The sequence below is a fragment of the Lytechinus pictus genome, unplaced genomic scaffold, assembly GCF_037042905.1.
Source record: "Lytechinus pictus isolate F3 Inbred unplaced genomic scaffold, Lp3.0 scaffold_19, whole genome shotgun sequence".
Lineage (NCBI taxonomy): Eukaryota > Metazoa > Echinodermata > Echinoidea > Temnopleuroida > Toxopneustidae > Lytechinus > Lytechinus pictus.
Genome location: NW_026974140.1, coordinates 11789757 through 11810230, shown reverse-complemented (window position 1 = coordinate 11810230; position 20474 = coordinate 11789757). Strand labels below are relative to the sequence as shown.

The 20474-nt window shown below is 34.2% G+C and overlaps 1 protein-coding gene across 1 annotated transcript in view; it reads left to right on the top strand.

Annotated features, from left to right (window-relative positions):
* LOC129260659 (centriole and centriolar satellite protein OFD1-like) overlaps nucleotides 1–20474 on the top strand; it is a 56982-nt gene that overhangs the window by 20960 nt on the left and 15548 nt on the right. Inside the window, exons 14-19 of the mRNA XM_064114235.1 lie at nucleotides 582–727; nucleotides 6192–6235; nucleotides 16077–16240; nucleotides 16675–16817; nucleotides 17518–17761; nucleotides 19355–19454. Of these exons, the coding sequence (XP_063970305.1) occupies nucleotides 582–727; nucleotides 6192–6235; nucleotides 16077–16240; nucleotides 16675–16817; nucleotides 17518–17761; nucleotides 19355–19454 (841 nt within the window). The remainder of the gene's footprint in view (nucleotides 1–581; nucleotides 728–6191; nucleotides 6236–16076; nucleotides 16241–16674; nucleotides 16818–17517; nucleotides 17762–19354; nucleotides 19455–20474) is intronic.

The window sequence follows — 20474 nt, the reverse complement described above, 5'->3', positions numbered from 1 at the left end:
CGATAACTTCAGTTGAACTTAACCTAGGCTCATATAATTTGGTGTGTATGATACTAGCATGGATCCCAGGAAGCCTATTGATTTTGAGGTCAAAAGGTCAAAGGTCAAGGTCACAGTGATGTATTTTCATCGTACCCTTCTGCAGTCCTTGTAAACGCGATAACTTCAGTTTAACTTAACCTAGGCTGCTCATATAATTTGGTGTGTATGATACTAGCATGGATCCCAGGAAGCCTATTGTTTTGAGGTCAAAAGGTCAAGGTCACAGTGACATGTTTTCACCTTACCCTGCTGCAGTCCTTGTAAACGTGATAACTTCAGTTTAACTTGACCTTTAGGCTCATATGATTTGGTTTGTATGATACTAGCATAGATCTCAGGAATTATATTGATATTGAGGTCAGACAGTCAAAGGTGAAGTCGCCACCTTCCACTTTTCTTGCTTGAACGATATCTCCATTTTCCACTTTACAGGCGGGCGTATTATGTGCTCGCCTTAGCGACACTCTTGTTCTATAAAGATGTGATTGTCAGAAAATTTCTCATTTTACTCCTTGGAACCTTTCCTTCTGTCTTGACAGAATCTTCTGAAGGAAGCAAAGGGGGAAGCTGCATCAGCTGCAAATAGAAGTGATGCATTGAATGAGAGAATGAGAACAATGATTGATTATCCTACGCTGAAGGAGAGCAACACTATTCTTAAACGAGATCTTGAACATGCAAAAATGTGAGTTTAACAAGTACCATATTCCTTTGAAATGTTTCTTTTTTTGTATGATGGGTGGATGACTGAATTAATTAATCAGCATGTAATGTAGATAGAATATAATGCATGATGGAGAGGTGTAACATTCGATGAGCAATTTGATAAATAATAAAGTGTTGGTAGATGAATGGTGTGGTGGAGTTTTTATTAATACTGCGACTGCGCCGCCCACTGACTTTTTATTTTCAAGTTTTGCGCAACTTTTTAGACCAAATTTTGGACGCCCGGGTACGCGGTTCCGAAATAACGCAACATTTTGCTAGAGCATGTCAGACCAAAAATTGCTCAAAAACGTGATTCGTGTACAAAGTCAATGCAATTTGTGTTTTCAACCAAAAATCATAAATGTATGATTATTTTTAGTTGTGCTGGTCTAAATGGATTTGTTTTATGCCGTGTATGATCTCAAAAGAGTCCCCGACAATGTTCATTGAAAAGACAATGAAAAACAAAAGGTCAAAAAAATATAGAAATACATCAGAAATTGCAAAAAAACAATATAATACATAAAAAATTAATTTATATCGCAATTTTTTAAATGTACATTTGCTAAGAACATCACAAAGAGTTTATATACCATCATATGATGGAGCTTTATTTTGGGAGTTTAATAGAGGAAAAAGTATGATTTTGCATGCTAATTACGCATAAATTAGCATAATCACTTAATAGTGATTTGCATGAAATAAATTACTATACAATTTTGTATATTATGTCCCGGACAACCTGTGTGCCAATTTTCGGCGCGATCGCGCAATCAACGGCAGAGATCTCAAGGGGGGCCGGCTATATGAACTCCCAAAATACCCCGGCCTAGACAGGGTTAAAGGACAAGTCAAGTCCACCCCAACAAAAAATTGATTTTAATAAAAAGAGAAAAATCCAACAAGCATTACGCTGAAAATTTCATCAAAATCGGATGTAAAATAAGAAAGTTATGACATTTTAAAGTTTTTCACAAAACAGTTATATGCACATCTCGGTCGGTATGTAAATGAGGGAACTGATGACATCACTCACTATTTCTTTTGTATTTTATTATATGAAATATTTTGATTTTCTCGTCATTGTCATGTGAAATGAAGTTTCATTCCTCCCTGAACACGTGGAATTCCATTATTTTAACATTTTGTGGTTCAGGCAAGGAGGTCCTAAATGTCAAATTCGTAAAAATTGAAATATTGTATAATTCAAACAATAAAAAACAAAAGAAATAGTGAGTGAGTGACATCATCGACTCTTTCATTTGGATGTAACTGACTCGTTCATATAACTATTTTGTGAAAAATAAGCAAAACTTTGAAATGTCATAACTCTTATTTTACATCCGATTTTGATGAAATTTTCAGCATTGTGCTTGTCTGATTTTTCTCTATTGATTCAAATCAACATTTTTCTGAGGTGGACTTGACCTTTAATGTTAGAATAGAGATGTTCAATAAAATGATGTATGAGTTGATGGCATAGGTGCATAGATTGGTGGATTGATTGAGTAGGTGTATAGAGGGTAATAATGATGAGTGGATAGTGTGATGAATTGATTGATGGAATAGGTGTACCCTCTGGGTCATGACCTTTGATGTTTCATGCCTTTAATAGGTATTACTCTACTGTATGCTGCTTGCACAGGCCAGGTGGAAAAGGTGGAGTGTTGGGGTTGACTGATGGATGAATTAATGGAAAAGTGTTATAAAGTGATGTGTTTATACACTGATAGAGGAATTCATAGCATAAGTGGGTGGACTTGTGAATGAATGAATTTATACATGGTTAGAGTGAATGGTTGGCAGTCTCGATAGATAGATTGATTGACTTTTTCCCCAGATTATTTCATGTCCTGTGTTTAGGTATTGAAAAATAAGTGATTGCCTATTTTCTTTGTGTGTGTGTGTGTATTTCTGTAAGCACTTTATTGATTATTGATGTTATCATGTTAATGTGTAATTTTGTGAGATGTTTTTTTTTTAGAATGTACATTTGGGTACTTGGAGCTGTTGGTGTTGTCTGAAAGGGTTATTTGTTTCATTAATAACAGGAGGGCACTTTGGTATTTAAATAAATTTAATGCAATTTACTAATAGCAATGAGCATTTGTGCAGATCACTATTGCCGTAATTGATTGCTGTCTATCAAATATCACATGATATCAAGCATACCTGTAATCGTGATCAAACATTGAATTTTAGCTCTTTATCAAACAATGTCTAATAGTAAAGCCATTGTAAAGTTACTTGTTTGCACCAATTCAAGTAATGGAGAATGGCTGAACTGAATGTATTTTGAGCCTTATACAACTATAAAGGAAGATAAACCTTTCAGCGTACGTAATTAATATTTTAATTGAGTTTTTTTTAATGCAAGCAAGTCAAACAAAAAAATAATGAATTAAATGAAAATCCACTTGAAAATTCTAATTCGTAACAAAAAAAAATATAATCTAATTTATTAGTATAATTTATTAAGAACTTTACACTTAGGGAATTAAATGCACCATATCACATTAAAAAATTTTTTTTTGGCAGGTTGGCAAAAATTGATTACAAATTTAGGTTATATTTCATAAGGAGGTAAATCCACTGCAGTTATTTAGGATTTGTTAATTTTGTGCCAGATGTGTCTACATTATCAGTGTAAGTTTTGACATAAATAATAGAGTTTTATTATTTCTATATTTTTTCATTTAGCTCCTTTTGGAATAAAATGTTGAAAATTCAACTCTTCATAATAGAAAAGATTTTGATATTTTTTCCTTTTTCAATTCTCAATCTCATTAGATTAACATCAGAAAACATATGTATTCCACACTGTACTTGTTGCATTTTGAGTTTCCTTTGTTTAACATGTTTAAATGTGCTCCAAAAGGAGCCAAATCTATGGAATTTAGTATTATGAAAAAATCTTTAAAAATTGATATTAATTGCTAGAATTTTAATTAATCTAAGATGATAGCACCGTCATATACATCACAATAAAATAGCAGCAGATAAGGGAAAGTGGTGAATAAAAAAAAACTTGATTTATAGAAAAATGCTCTGGGTGGATTTAGCTCCTTTTGGAACAAAACTCTTGAATTATGAAGATTTAGAAATGAAAGTTTATGTAAGGAGAGTTTGCTTTCTGGGTAAAACACCTGTCTTCTTTGATAATGTTCATATTGATTGAGAAAGGGAAAGCTTGAAAGATGTTTATTTCATACTCTTCATGTTCTCTTGCCCCCCCCCCCCCCCCTTTGAGATCTAATTGATCATAGGGCAGCTCTACTGTATATGTTTTTGCTTTGTACAAGTTTAAAATATCTTCTCCTAGTCATGCACTCATCTTCATGTACATGAAATTATGTAAATAGGAAACTGCACATTTAATGGTTATTAACTGTTATCTTAATATCAGTATTCATTTCAGTAACAATTTTATTGTAAATAGGAGACATGCATGTACATTGTACAACAACTAAGAAACCAAGGGGGTGTAACTTCAAATTAAAAAGGCATATACACGGAAATGGACTGAAAAGAACGAAAATGACAGAAATATAAGAGATGAAATATAATTCGTTTTGAGATATTATCCGAGCTCAACATCATTTTCAGTTTTAGATTTATAGGATGAGACAATTTACCTCACTATTTTAGTTCTTTAAAAGAACAACTCCTGACTTGATAATTTCATTATGATGTCATAAAATGAGTACAAGTTACAACTTTGGACAGATTTTAAATTTTTTTTGAAATAATTCGACTTGTCCAAGGATTGCTGCCTTGTGACAAAAAAAAGAGAAGAAAATATCCCCTCTTTCTGCAATGTTTTTTTTACACCTCCCATTCCATAATTGACCTTGTTTACAAATCTTTGTCACACCATGTCTGAACAAGCCTTCAGTGAGCTAGAATATGCAAATATTGGGGAAGAATGAGGTACTGCTGAGCTTCAACATCAGACATTCTCTCATATCGCATATATCACAGTCAAGCAAACGTCTAATATGTACATTTTAAATTAAAATTGACATAGGAAACGGGTATGAACAGATTGAATCAAACGTCAATAATTGTTCTGGTGCATGTGTGCTGAAACACAGAAAGTGATGATAGGAACTGACAGGGATGGAGTGTGAATTCATAGAAAGGGGGAGATATAGTGATAGAGTGAGAGTAAAAAGAAGCGGAGGAACAGGGATGCAGATGAGAGGGAGAGAGGTGGGAGCGAGCAAGAAAGCAAAGAGAGAAAAGGGGTAGAAGGAAAGTGTATCAAGTGGAGAAACAGGGAGATATATAAAGGTAGATGAGAGACAGACAGAGAGAGAGAGAGAGATGAGAAAGCTAGAAAAGATGGTGAGGGGGGGGGGGGAAATCAAGAGGATACAAGTACTGTAAAATGTCAGATATGAACTGGAATATAAAATCCAATTCTTGTATTTGGTAAGAGATTGTATGTAGGTAAAATGTGACATAGATTATAAAGATGAGAAACAATGAGCTTAAATATTTAAAATGGAATTAATGCTTGTATGTATCTACATGTATTTTGCAAACTTCATTCATTTCAAATTCATTAGATACAGTACATGTATGACTAAATGACTAGTGTGATAACTCTAAATTTGATATAGTACAGTGTGTTAAATGAAGGGAGAAATGAAAAAATATTTGATTGGAGAGAGAAACAGGAAAATGCAAATAATGCAAAATATCATAAGAATATTGCACATAACGACATAGCTGCCAAGTAGTACAGATTTTCTGTATTTAGTACTGAAAATGGCAAAAAGAAGCTGCCGAAAACTGCTTATCTAATAAAAGAGAGCCAATGGAGTAAATTAGAAAGTCAAAGGTGGCCTAAGCTTTCGATCCTAGCAGAATCTTCGTCGGAGGCAAAACATTTTAGTACTGAAAAATTAGAAGAATACTGATGGTTTCATCATGCAAAGTACTGATTTCTAAAGTTTCAGTTTTATGTGTTGTCCTATGGTATTTCTTTGAAAATACTGATTTTCTCACCAAAATGCTGATTTAGAAATACTGAAATGTTCTTGTTCAGGTTGGCAGCTCTGTAATGAGGTAGAGTGAGGAAACAGATAATAACAAAATGGCTTTGACATTGTACACTACACTTACCGGTATATTAGATAACTCTTTCATTTACTGAATCAATTGAAAATCAATACTTTCATTATACTTAACCTGATAATTAGAAAGAATATTCATAAGCCTTGTGCAGTGCTAATTGGTCTGTTGTCCTCCAGTCAAATTAAACCTTCACATGCGTTCTATTCACACAGTTTTCACAATCTTGTGTATGTACGTCACACACTTCTTCCACACACTCATACATTTTGCTTGACATAAGTTAGTACATAATTGATGCTGTGTCCATTCTGTCTCATTTTGTAATTTTCTGCTCATTACTTTTCTTGTGGGTGTTGCAGGCGTATCGCAGAGCTTGGAAGCGAGTACAAGGGAGAGCAGACAAGTAAGTCTTATGTAATTTTGTTTCTTTATCATTGGGATTTTTTATTTAATACCTCTATCAATGTTATTGCTTTATCTGTTATGATGGGAAAATTCATTAAATTTAGGTTATATTTCCTACATCTTCATGCTTAGATTTTCATGTCAATAATATCTGTTGGTTTTTTTCATCAATTTTGTTTAAAGTATGATAAATATGGTAACAATGAAGTGATTGTGCTGTTGCGAATTTGGTGAAAGTGGAGTGGTTATGCTGATTTTTGCAGTGGTAAATAATATTTTTTTAATGATAGTGTTGATGGTGTTGAGGCTATAATGAGTATTTAATTACTATGATGGAGATGATGATGATGATAATGATGATGATGATAATGATGATGGTGGTGGCAGTGGTGGCGGTGGTGGTGATGATGATGTTGATGATGATGATGATAATAGTGGTGATAATGATGATGGTGATGACAATAGTGGTTATAATGATGTTGTGATGGTGGTGGTGGTGATGATGATGATGATGATGATGACAATGATTGATTGATTGTGGCTGTAGTGTAGGGAAATTGTTATTGAGGCTATAATGAGTATTTAATTAGTATGATGGAGATGATGATGATGATGATGATATGGTGATGGTGATGATAATGATGTTGAATATGATGATGATGATAATAGTGGTGATAATGATGATGGTGATGACAATAGTGGTTATAATGATGTTGTGATGATGGTGGTGATGATGATGATGATGACAATGATTGATTGATTGTGGCTGTAGTGTAGGGAAATTGTTATTGAGGCTATAATGAGTATTTAATTAGTATGATGGAGATGATGATGATGATGATGATATGGTGATGGTGATGATAATGATGTTGAATATGATGATAATGATTGTGATGATGATGATGGTGGTGGTGGTGGTGATGATGATGATGATGATGATGGTGATGATAATGTTGATTATGATGATAATGATTATGATGATGATATGATGATGATGATGATGGTGATAATAATGATGTTGATTATGATGATAATGATGATGATGATGATGATGATGATGATGATGATGATGATGATGATGATGATGATGATGGTGATAATAATGATGTTGATTATGATGATAATGATTATGATGATGATGATGATGATGATGGTGGTGGTGGCAGTGGTGGTGGTGATGATGATGATGATGACATGTTGATAAATGATGATAATGATGATGATGATGATGATGATGATGATAATAGTGGTGATAATGATGATGGTGATGACTTAGTGGTTATAATGATGTTGTGATGGTGGTGGTGGTGATGATGGTGATGATGATGATGATGACAATTATTGATTGTGGCTGTAGTGTAGGGAAATTGTTATTGAGGCTATAATGAGTATTTAATTAGTATGATGGAGATGATGATGATGATATGATGATGGTGATAATAATGATGTTGATTATGATGATAATGATTGTGATGATGATGATGATGGTGGTCGTGGCGGTGATGATGATGATCATGGTGATGGTGATAATAATGATGTTGATTATGATAATGATTATGATGATGATGATGATGATGATGATGATGATATGATGATGATGATGATGATGATGTTGGTGATAATAATGATGTAGATTATGATGATAATGATTATGATGATGATGATGATGATATGATGATGATGATGATGATGTTGATAATAATGATGTTGATTACGATGATAATGATTATGATGATGATGATGATGATGATGATGATGATGATGAGATGTTGATTATGATGATGGGGATAGTGATGGTGGTGATGATGATGGTTATATGATGGTGATGATGACAATAGTGGTTATAATGATGTTGTGATGGTGGTGGTGGTGATGAAGATGATGATGATGGTGATGATGACACTGATTGATTGTGGCTGTAGTGTAGGGATATTGTTATGGAGAAAATAGGAAGGACTAATGTAGGGTAATACTTTGAAATATGTTTATCTGGTGTATTGCGAAAATATTCAAGCTTTTTAGGACACAGCTTCTTACAAATGTAATTGGTCACATGCACTAAAAATTATTTTTAAGTGTATCTTTAATATGAGTAATAGGCTTAACTATTGATGGTGACTTTGGTTTTTGACAACAACTTTACTTCGATTGAAACCCAGATTTGATTAGCTATTGAGTAATGTTGTCATGGTGATTAATAGTAGTGGGAAAATGTTAATAAAATAAATAGAAATATAATTTTCAGTCAGACATAGCTTGTAATGGTAGGCCTATACAATTCAAACAAATGATGAATCCATTGATTTTCATCAAAGTAAATGTGAATTATAGAGCATTAAGACTTAATGAGTGTGTAATGACAGAAAGGCATGAACCCTATTCCCTATATGTAGTTTATACTATTATTCTTCTCCATCATCATCACCACCACCACCCTCAATCCCAATCTTTAATATGTATTGGTAAATATCCATAATTAGAATGCAATGTCCAAATGTCAAGGAGCTGCTCCAGTGGATGTGGTTACCATGGTAATTTATCAGCATGAATCACACAAAATATATCACTTCCACCCCTTTTGTGCATATATGTAGATGCATGTTTCATTGATAATGTCTAATCTGCTGAAACTACTGTTAACCTGAACGTTATTAAGCATTTTACATTATAACATGCTAGGTTACTAATGGGCTATTTGAAGGACCCTATTTCATGGTTAAATGAATTAGGGGCTTTTAGCCAAATCAGATTTGACATTTATTACGGTATTAATGGAGAGACAAATGATTGAAGAATTCAACAACTTCATTGTCATTTGACATCATCATGTTTGTACACAGTATTATAGGAAAATATAAGACAGTGAGTTCTATATTATAAATTTGGAGTAAAGAGTTTTACATAATTACTCTGATACAATCTGATATTGTGACATACATGAGGTAGTGCTGCAAGATATTCTCTTGGAAAGAACTATCTTTAACTAAGAAATCTGTGCATCCAAAGTAGTTCAAGTTGCTAAATTTTGATAAGGACCTATTTCATCATTTAGTCTGATTTGGATTTTTTTTAAATGAACCCCATATATCAAAATTAGAAGCAAATAATCAGTAAATTGGGTATGAAATAATGATTATCAAAGTGGTGAAAGTTCTTCATCATGAATGCTAATTTTGTGTCCCCTTGGTTATGCTAGTATTTTTAACCATCATCCACTTTAATATGTATAATTTTACATAATTATCAGGAGCACAACTAATATTCATATAGTTTGTAAATTTGGAAGATTAGTTTTAAACAACACAAACAAACAAATGCCTTTACAATGTACTTGACAATGCTCAGATTGGATTCTCAACTGTCTTATTAGACATTTCAAAGATCAGACACAATACACATCACTTTAACTTTTACAATACCTAGATCAGATAGCCATGTCTTGTCCAAATGAATAAGTTGACCATGGACCAATTTGAATTATGCATCTGTTGGTTGTAGAAGCAATAAATACATCTCTACAGTGTACAGAGGTTATGATCGAGTACGGCATGTATCCAAACACAATTGATTAGACTTCTCAAGCTCTTTTATATGACACGATGATGAAGATGGAAGGGTAATTTTTTTATAAATGTAGTAACCATGGTAACAAAACTCCCAACGATTTTAGCTTGCCTAACTTGTTCACTTGCTTTGACCTTATCAAATAACAGACACTAAAATTCCTACTCGGTCAGGTATGATTTATTCTATTAAAGAATCAGTTGTCTACATTCTCTTGCAACAGTTGCTCAGGGTGCATGTCTCTTGTAAAGTTGTTCTTGGATGCTAAATCGGATTCTCAGCTATTGTTTTATTACCATCAACAAAGGTTGAAATGTGTGTGTGGGGGGGGGGGTTCAGAATAAAATTTGTGTTAACAAGCATTCAAATGCAAAGTTTACTACGTGTCAAAATTCAATTAGGGATTTTTTTAATCCAGTCAACAACAAGAGAAAAAAATATCATTTAGCATAAGAAAAGGTCACCAGTCTGGAAAGTCAAGCAAAAATTACAAACAGTTTTATGAAACACCCTCAGCACTATTTTTTTCTGTTGACAATGATATTTGTAATTTCAGCATGAGGATTAGGATCATTTGGTTCTAATCTATACTTGGATTGATGCTGATGTGAGCGCAGAGCAATTGCCCTTGACTTTTTTTTTAAACAGGAAGAATAATTCAGACAAAATAAAGGAGATTCTTTAAGACGTTGAATGGTTTCTGTATTGCACTAAATTTAAAGTACATATTTACTTGCCTATGCATTCATTATGAAATGTGTAGATATATTAATCATCTTACCTGATGAATTACCTAAAGTTTTGCAACATTTGAGAAGCTAATTTATGTGAGTGCATGTTCATGTATTAGCTGAAGATAAAGTTGATCATCTATCAAGCATTGAGATATCAACACAGTTGTCAATACTTTTCAATTTGATAATATACCCATCCCGTTTTTTGTCCAGGAAAAGCTTGATTGTCTTTGAATACATACAAAATATAGATGAGAGCAATAAATTCAATTTGACTGAGATGTGTTGGTAGTTTGGTACCGTAATTTCATTTAAAATGTGGAAATACTGAGCTTGATGAATTATTCAAAACTTGATTCCTTGTGATTCATGTGCATTAGTTACCTTCTTGACAACTGTACAAAAGAAAAATAATATTTAATGACTCACCTTGCACCACACACAATATGAGAGAGAAACATCCCTATTAAAGCTGCCTACATTTTGGACTCTGCATAAGTTAAATTATTAGCATGACATACATGTGTCATACAGAGACAAAGTATTGGAGGGGCACAATATTGTTCACAAACAATACAGTGCCCCTCCTCTGATCATTGTCTCCTCCTGGTCACGGTCTGCCACTGCTATTGATAACTGTCAATGATCAAGAAATGTCAGTGCAGTGCAGTGTTATTTGAGCTGAACTTGAAAAGCATTTTTTAGAAGAAACATAACTTTATTTCTAGACCATTTTCTGTGATTTAGCTATCAAATTAAAGAGCAGATATTGAACTTTTTAGGCATATGATTTTATTTTTGAATTTGTGATGTCCCCTGCCAAATGACATTTTGTTATCCTTTTTTCAAATAGTTTTTACTCACTCATGTGTGGATGAAAAATCTTGTATGTTATCAGATAAAAGAGGAGATTCTAAGCTTTACAATGGTAGGTCATTTGTCAATTGTATTTGTGATTAAGTTATGATCATCGCTAAATCTCAGTTTTGTTTTTGTGGGATGCACTGTACATGTGCACTGCAGCTGGAAAAACATGTCTTTTGACAGATGGCCATGCTTACTTTGTATAAGTGCTGAATTTCAACAAGAATCGTTTTGCACATATAATCACATTTAAACCATTACCATTGGGTATTCATTTTGCTGGATTCATTTCCAATACTCATGTGTTTGTTTCCACAAGTGATGCTTTTATTCAATGACTTCAAGAGTTGATTGAAATAGATCCATCGATGAAAGTCAAATGTCAGATCAGTGTTGCGTGTACAAAAGCTCACAGCTTAGAGCCCAGTGTCAATAGATCAATAGTGGTATTTATATGATCTTGAAGAGACGAAAGGGGAGGTAAGGGGAGAGGAGAAAGAGAGGGGAGGAGAAGAGCAGACTGGAAGAGACTGGGATACAATGAGTGACCAAGGCTGCGTTTATGCGACCTCAAGCCAGAATCATGATTTGAATCATGATTTGAATCATGATTCAAAACACAAACATGAATCACAATATCACAGAATCAGCGTTTAGATGACCTTCATTCCAATGCCGTTTCTCCTCAGATTCGGGCCAATCCAGTGCGCATCACTAGTGCGCAGTTTGACAGAGGAAGTTTTTCGCACCTGTTTCGGCTCTCGAAAAATCTTTTGCTTCCAGAATTCAGTCTATACCTCATTTTGTTTACTTCTATATGCTTCTATTCATCTTGTTAATTTATCCAAAATGGTGTTCGGAAGTGAATTTCAGCGTAGATCCAATTTAATATTGATACTGTATACTCAACAACAACTGAGATCATTGTCTGTCCAGATAATTCATTTACTAGAACTTGAAGTTGAAGACATAACCAAAAAATGAAAAGTAGTGGACGATGCGATGACCAACACAGAACTTGAACATGACAAAAAATGCATGCGTAGTACATAATCATGTACATGCGATGAACATATAGAGCGCCTTGAGCTTGGCAAGAGTCAAACCGAAAATAGCCCGACACAACAGTGAGGTCATAGAATCATGATTGTAATCACGATATCGTTTATTCGAACATTTTCGTACGTGATTCTGCAGAAACGTCTTTCCAAACGCCCCTTTTTTCGTGTTTCATGTTTGTGATTCTAATCATGATTATATTCAATTTCGACTAAACGCAATCGTGATTCTGCAGAATCGTGATTTGAAAGGTTAAAAAAGTGGCGGATAAACGCACCCTAAGTAAGAGAGAGAGAGGGGGGGGGATGGTAGGGGCAGACTTAAAAAATAAATAGATTTTAAGACTGATAGATAGACAGATAAATAGATAGAAAAGTAGCTGAACAGCGAGATGTATATTTATTGTTAATCTACAGTAGATGTGAAGTGACAAACTTAAATAGAAATTTTAAGAATTTGTTAATCTGTAGGCCTACTACAAATTGTCAATATCATCAATGATTTCATGTGATCAACCATACAACATATTTTCTTTGTTGTTTTATAGTGATTAATATTTTTTAAAAATGTTCTAAAAACCAAAGGTTTATCGTCCCAACCCAGATCATGAAAAATAGATAATGAAGTTTAAAAAATAAATGAAGGATGAATAATAAAAATAAAAGATCATTAATCTAAATTATAAATAAATATGATATATAGTTGATTATGTAATCAGATTATCAATACATGCTATATATATATACAGTGATTGCTAAATTTGGGAAAATGAAAAAGAATAAAGAAATATACATTGTAAAGAAACAAATTTTGTAATGAATAATTAAAGGGGAATCCAGCCTTGTTCGTAAAATGTTGGGTTGGAAAGGAGAAAAATAAATTAAAAAGAATGGTGAAAGTTTGAAAGAAATCAGACAAGCAATAAGAAAGTTATGGCTGTATTAAAATAGAGATCCCTAAGACTATGTAGATTTCAAATTGGCAACTGTATAAGTAAATTATGACACGAGGCAAGGACAACTTTCCCATAGGCCATGTACTTAAAGGGGAATCCAGCCCTGGCCATTAAATGTTGTGTTGGGAAGGAGAAAAATAAATTAAACGGAACGGTGAAAGTTTGAAAGAAATCGGACAAGCAATAAGAAAGTTACAGCTGCTTTGAAATTGAGATCACTAATACTATGTAGATTTCAAATTGGCAACTGGGTAAGTAAATTATGACAAGGGGCAAGGACAACTTTTTCATAGGCCATGTACTTTATTATCAGGGATTTGTGGTTTTCTCCTAAATACCCATTCCCCTGGGGCAGTAATCTAAATATAACCCTGGTAGTATATTGTTTTATGTCCTCATGAAAGAAAAATATAATTTGAAATAAAACTTTTGGGAAAAATGACATTTTAGCCATATTATGTATTGGAGTACATGGAAGAGTAGTCCTTGCCTTACATCACTATGACATCCCATATGCGGCCAATTTGAAGTCTCCATGGGTATAGTGATTACCAATATTTACAACTTTTAAAAATTCATAACTTTCTTGTTGTTTGTCCAATATTGTTCAAACTTTCACCTATCAACTTGTCTGATTTTTCTTTTCCTTATAAAAACAAGTTTTTATTTGGGTTGGATTCCCCTTTAATTATCAGGGATTTTTGGTTTTCTCCCAAGTACCCATTTCCCTGGGGCAGTATCTAAATAAAACCCAGGTAGTGTATTGTTTTATGTCCTTATGAAAGAAAATTATAATTTGAAGTAAAACTTTTGAAGAAAATGACATTTTAGCCATTTTATGTATTGGAGTACATGGAAGAGTACTCCTTGCCTTGCATCACTATGACATCACATATGCGGCCAATTTGAAGTCTCCATGAGTGTAGTGAATATCAAGTTTTACAACTTTAAAAAATTCATAACTTTCTTCATGTTTGTCTGATATTGTTCAAACTTTCACCTATTAACTTGTCTGATTTTTCTCTTTCCTCTAAAAAAAATAAGTTTTCATTTGGGTTGGATTCCCCTTTAAATATTATATAACAAATATTAAATTCTATCGGATTCCAATTGTAATATCTTAAAATACATTAGGCAATATACTGTCCCCACAAAGATAACAGTGCTGTTTTGAGTAGAAAAATTTGAGGTCATTTTTCTCAGTGGAAAAGCCTTGTGTTGCCATAGAAACTTGTATTGTCACGCAGCCTACTGACGTCTTTGTGTTGACACTACCTTGCATTTTGAAGAAGTCTAATGATCTTGATGCTCAACAAGTGGATGCATACATGTATATTCAGTTTCCTTACAGTATTCATACATGTATGTTGTCATGTTTTGAGGCTGGTTATAGTCAAGGACACTTTTAAAAGCTATTTTGCAATTTTTCTGTATCTCAATATCAATAAAAAAAAATTGTAAAAGAAATATAATTTTGACAAAAAGGCGCGATGGCTCAGTCGGTAGAGCGGGGGACTCGTATTCCGGTGACCCGGGTTCGATTCCCACTTGGTGCGCTAGTGCCCTTTGGTAAGGCATTAATCCTCAGTACCAGGTCCTTCGGAGGGGACCTTAAGCCGTCAGTCCTCTGGTTGCTTGCTTACAAGCATTCATGCTTTCTTAGCAATCAGGTAAAAAAAAAAATCACCACCAATCAATGAAAGTTTGTGGTTTTTTTTTACTGGTGTTCACAAGTGATTTTTTTTACAGATACCAGTGCATTAAAGAAATAGATAAGAAATTAGATATCACCTATGACTTTGTAAATTAACAGTTTATTAGAACTAAATTTCCTTAAGTATATCAAACTTTTCTATGATTTGAATTTCAAAACTTAAATCAACCAAGTGGAACTATGGAAGTGAGATTACCAAGCAGGATTTTTTCTATTTTTTTGCTGAAAAGTGAGCAGTTAAAATATATGGGCAGAGCGCACATACCGAGTTACGGAGTATGCAATGACATATATTCCTTACATACCTAAAGCAAGTAATTGAAAAGTTTGTTAGTGTTCTTCAAATCATGATGATTTCATTCTAGTTTTTAACCAAAAAGATTCTTCATGAAGAGTTGGAAGATGTGACTACACCTAAAAGGCCTAAGGGGTAACCTTTTTTTTCATGGAGATCATTTTCATTTTCAAATACTGCTAGATCCTTTCTAGATGTAATGATAGCCCTGGTAATCCAAGGTTTACTTGATGCTTTCTCTATCTTTTATATCCAATATTGCTTTTTGAGTCCTTGAAGCAATCATTATCCTGAATAAAGTTTCATCATAAGCTTCATTGGTATTCAATGGTTTTATCACAAAATACAAATCATAGAATTCAAATCTTCACAATGTTCTGACTCACATTATTCTTATTCAAATGGATGTGGTTATTTGATGGTAAAGCGGATGTGGTAATAAAGTTTTTGGACATTATGTGATGGCAGAATAATGATGATTGACTGAGAATTTCCGTTTGTCTTTTCATGATTTTATTGGTAGTCCAAGATGGATTTTTTTCATCTTATTTCACCTTGCTTGTACACCATGTTTTGTTTTGTGAGCATATGTTAGTTCCTGTTAAGAATTCATGATTTACCATGATACCTCTTCTTTTTCCTTTTTTTTTCTAGGGCATGAAGAATTGATCAAGCAGCTAAGTGAGAGGATGTCTAGACCGTCCCCAGAACTACAGGCCTTGAGGAATGAACTGCAGCAGACAAGAGAACAGCTCAGTCATGAAAAGGCAACGATACAACACATGGAGGCACAATGGAATGCAAGATTACAAGAAGAGGTAAGTAGCATGTTTTATGCCACAGCAACCCCTAGGGAAACTGGTTCCAAACGGACCAATGGTATAGTATTAGAAATGATCTGTCTGTAGGAAAGAAATATGTAGTCCAAGTAGTTGTAACGTCTTTTATATGGCATCTCTAGACAATCAGTTACGGATCTAGCCACGTTAGGATTAGAATATTATTCCATTGGCCTTATTATTGTTTTTGGACATTAGTCGGGATGTTCAAACTATTGTGTGTAATATTGCTGCATCCAGTTTGGCGTTACAACTAATTAATTGATTATAAACTTTCTTAATAGAATACATTTAAATCTGAACCTTTATTACAATTACCTTAAATCACTTCGTATGATATTTGTTATGATCTACTCATGAATTTCATGAATTTCTATTACTTACATTGTAATCTTGGAACATGCTTTTTTCAGATGGACGCAAACAAGGACCTACGTCATAGGCTATCAGAACAGACCAATGAGATGTCTTCTCTCATGCGTCAGCTAGCTGATCTCAAATTGGCACTCCGTCAGACTCAGACGGCTCTTAATAACAATATTTTCCATGTAGACAGGTATGGATGGCCAGTGAAGCACAATGATTTAAATATTTGTGTGGGCTTAGGAGGGGGTGGGAGAATTGATTGCTAATTTGCAAGTGATAAATTTATAGGAAGTATAGCATATCAAGACTTAATGGCCCGAATTCACAAAGGTGGTTTTGAAAACCCACGGTTGAATCCATGGTTTATGCAGATTTCCTGTATAAATTACACTTAATTTAGTGCGTATCGGGCGCGTGTATAAAATGTCCTATGCTGATGCCCGCTTTTGTCACATTGCGCCAAATTGATGCCTGTTACCATGGTTAGATATGCTTTTTTATTCATGAGTCCATTGTTTGAAGAGTGGACTCATTAATTCAAAACAGTGGACTCATGAATAAAATAGCATGGATAACCTCGGCAACAGGCATCAATTTGGCGCACTGTGACAAAAGCGCGCATCAGCATTGGACATTTTCTAATATACACGGTAAAATTAGCATAATTTATACAGGAAATCTGCATAAACCATGGACTCAACTGTGGGTTTTCAAAACCACCTTTGTGAATTCGGGCCAATGTGTCAAGAAGCAACGAGCAATCTATTGGAAATTTTGAAATAATCACAAGATATATGATTGTGTGATTGATTTTGGGACCTCAAATTTGCTTGAAATTTACTGCAAGTTTCCAGTAATGACAATCTACATTGTGCTTTTTGCTCATTCAGAAGTCTTGGGCCTGCTGTAGACAACACCAATCAAAACACGACTCTTGGTGAGGACATCTACATGGACACCTCCCTTCATCGTAACACACTGGGTCCTGAGCTTCTATTGGCTAATTCAAACAGATACCAACTGCCATTGGACGATTCAAACAGCGGAGATGATAGCGGGTCACAGGGTGGAGACTCTATTGCTTTTATTGAGCAGACCAAGGCAAGGTTTAGGCAGTTGGATAGAGAAGCAGAGGTGAGTAGTTCATAAGGAGGTTGATGGTGATAGTGATGGTGATGATGATAATGATGATGGGGATGATGACAATGGTGATGACAATGATGGTGATGGTGATGATGATAATGATGATGATGGTGATGACGACAATAATTAGGATGATGATGGCAGTGATGATGGTGATGGTGATGATTACAGTGATAATGAGATGATGATGATGACGACGACGATAATGACAAGGACGATTGTATAATGACCTCAGTGATCTTTAATCACATGACCCCCAGATATAATCAGATCATTGTCCTTTCAATATGCTTACATGGCCCAAGTTTTTGATTAATCCTTCAGATGCTTATTCAAAGACAGAGATAACAGAAAAACATAAATGTATTCTTTGATGGTGATGATGATGATGCTGATGATAGTGGTGATTATAATGATGATGGCGTTGGCATGATGGTGAGAATAACTGTAACAGTAATGAAAGTGATGTTGGTAATGATGTTGTTGATGATGATGATGATGGTGATTATAATGATGATGGCGGTGGCATGATGGTGAGAGTAACTATAACAGTAATGAAAGTGATGTTGGTAATGATGTTGTTGATGATGATGCTAGTAATGATGATAATGGTTATGGGGATGGCGACAGATGACGATAACGACAATAAGGACAAGGACGATCGTATAATGACCTCAGTGATCTTTAATCCCATGACCCCCACATGTGCTCAGATCATTGTCCTTTCAATATGCTTACATGGCCCAAGTTTTTGATTAATCCTTCAGATGCTTATTCAAAGACAGAGATAACAGAAAAACATAAATGTATTCTTTGATGGTGATGATGATGATGCTGATGATAGTGGTGATTATAATGATGATGGCGGTGGCATGATGGTGAGAATAACTATAACAGTAATGAAAGTGATGATGGTGATGATGATAATTATGGTGATGATGGTGATGATGATGATGATGATGATAATGATGATGATGGTGATAATGATAATAATTATGGTGATGATGGTCATGATGATGATGATGGTGGTGATGGTCATGATGGTGATTATGGTGGTGATGATGATGATGACGATGATGAGGATAATGATGATGATGGTGATGATGGGGAAGTGGTAAGGGGAAGGGAGTGCAGAGTTATTACTTAGTACTTCAAGAACCTTCCATGAATGGGAGTATTTTGGTCATACATGTAGATCACTTGAAGATGACATCATAATTATTATATATGTTCCTGGCTGTGTATTTATCCTCAGCAATATTATGAAACAAAAATATGAAAATTCAACTATTCTACAGAAGCTGCCAACTACTTTAATGCTAATCAATATCAGACAGACAAGCTTTTCATTTAGCAGAATACCCTTCAACGAGACACTGAAAATTTGAATGTGCACTGTAGCTTTAATAACTGTCTGTATATATAAATCATGCAAACCAAATTGAACTGTAAAGATGACTAATCATTTTGCTCAAGGTTGGCTGGTATGCTAATTAATCCCCAAACATTTCCTTGGGTTCATTCGTGTGTATTGAAGAATCCTCTCTCATCTCATCTGTCATTGTTCCTCTGTCTCTCTGTCAGCATCTGGAACACAACTACCAGGATCTCCAGCATAGGATGAGTGGTATAGGAGGATCTTACCAAAGTCCAGGAGCTCAATCATTGTTTTCCAGACCTACAGGTAGGAACAAAATCTCTTTCTTTCTGAATTGTTAGGAAACAACTCTATGCTCATGTTGATTTTCATATTTTCTAGACGATGTTACCCCAAAATCCTCTCGTAAATATTGTTTCTTTGAGTAAAACATCCCTATACAGTGCGTCCCACAAAAAACGAAACCGAGATTTATCGATGATTTATCATAACTTTATCACAAATATAATAGACAAATGAACTACCATTGTAAAGCTAAGAATCTCCTCTTTCATCTGAAATTACTGAGATTATTCCTAATTCACGCATGAGTGAGCAAAAACAATTTGAAGAGGGGATATCAAAAAGTCATTTGGCGGGCTGTGTCTGGGTTTAAAAAAGAAAGCCACATTTCTAAAAGGTTCAATATCTGCTCTTTAATTTGATACCTCAATTACAGAAAATGGTCAAGAAATAACAAAGTTCTGGTTATTTGAAATAAGGCTTGAATTTCAATAATTTCATAACATGAAGAGGTTTTACAGGCTAGCGTTCAAACTCACTCGACACTCCGTTTTGTTGACGATCAGCCATGTATTAAGTCTTTTGTTAACCATGCGATAGCTTCTGTGGGAAACCGGTGAAAACAATGTTTATTTAATGAAATTATGGAAATACAAGCATTGTTTCGAGGAACATAACTTTTTTAGTTCTTGACCATTTTTTGTGATTAAGGTATCAAATAAAAGAGCAGATATTGAACTTTTTAGGCATGTGATTTTCTTTTTGAAATTCAGATACCCCCCGCGAAATGAGTTTTTGGTATCCCCTCTTCAAATTGTTTTTGCTCACTCATGCGTAAATGAGGAATGATCTAAATAATATCAGATGAAAAAGGAGCTTCTAAGCTTTACAATGGTAGGTCATTTGTCTATTGTATTTGTGATTAAGTTATGATAAATCGTCGCTTAATCTCGGTTTCGTTTTTTCTGGGACGCACTGTATTTTACTTAAAAGAGGTAGTTTATCTTATTTTATTTAGCAATTAGGGTTTGGAAAGCCCATAAA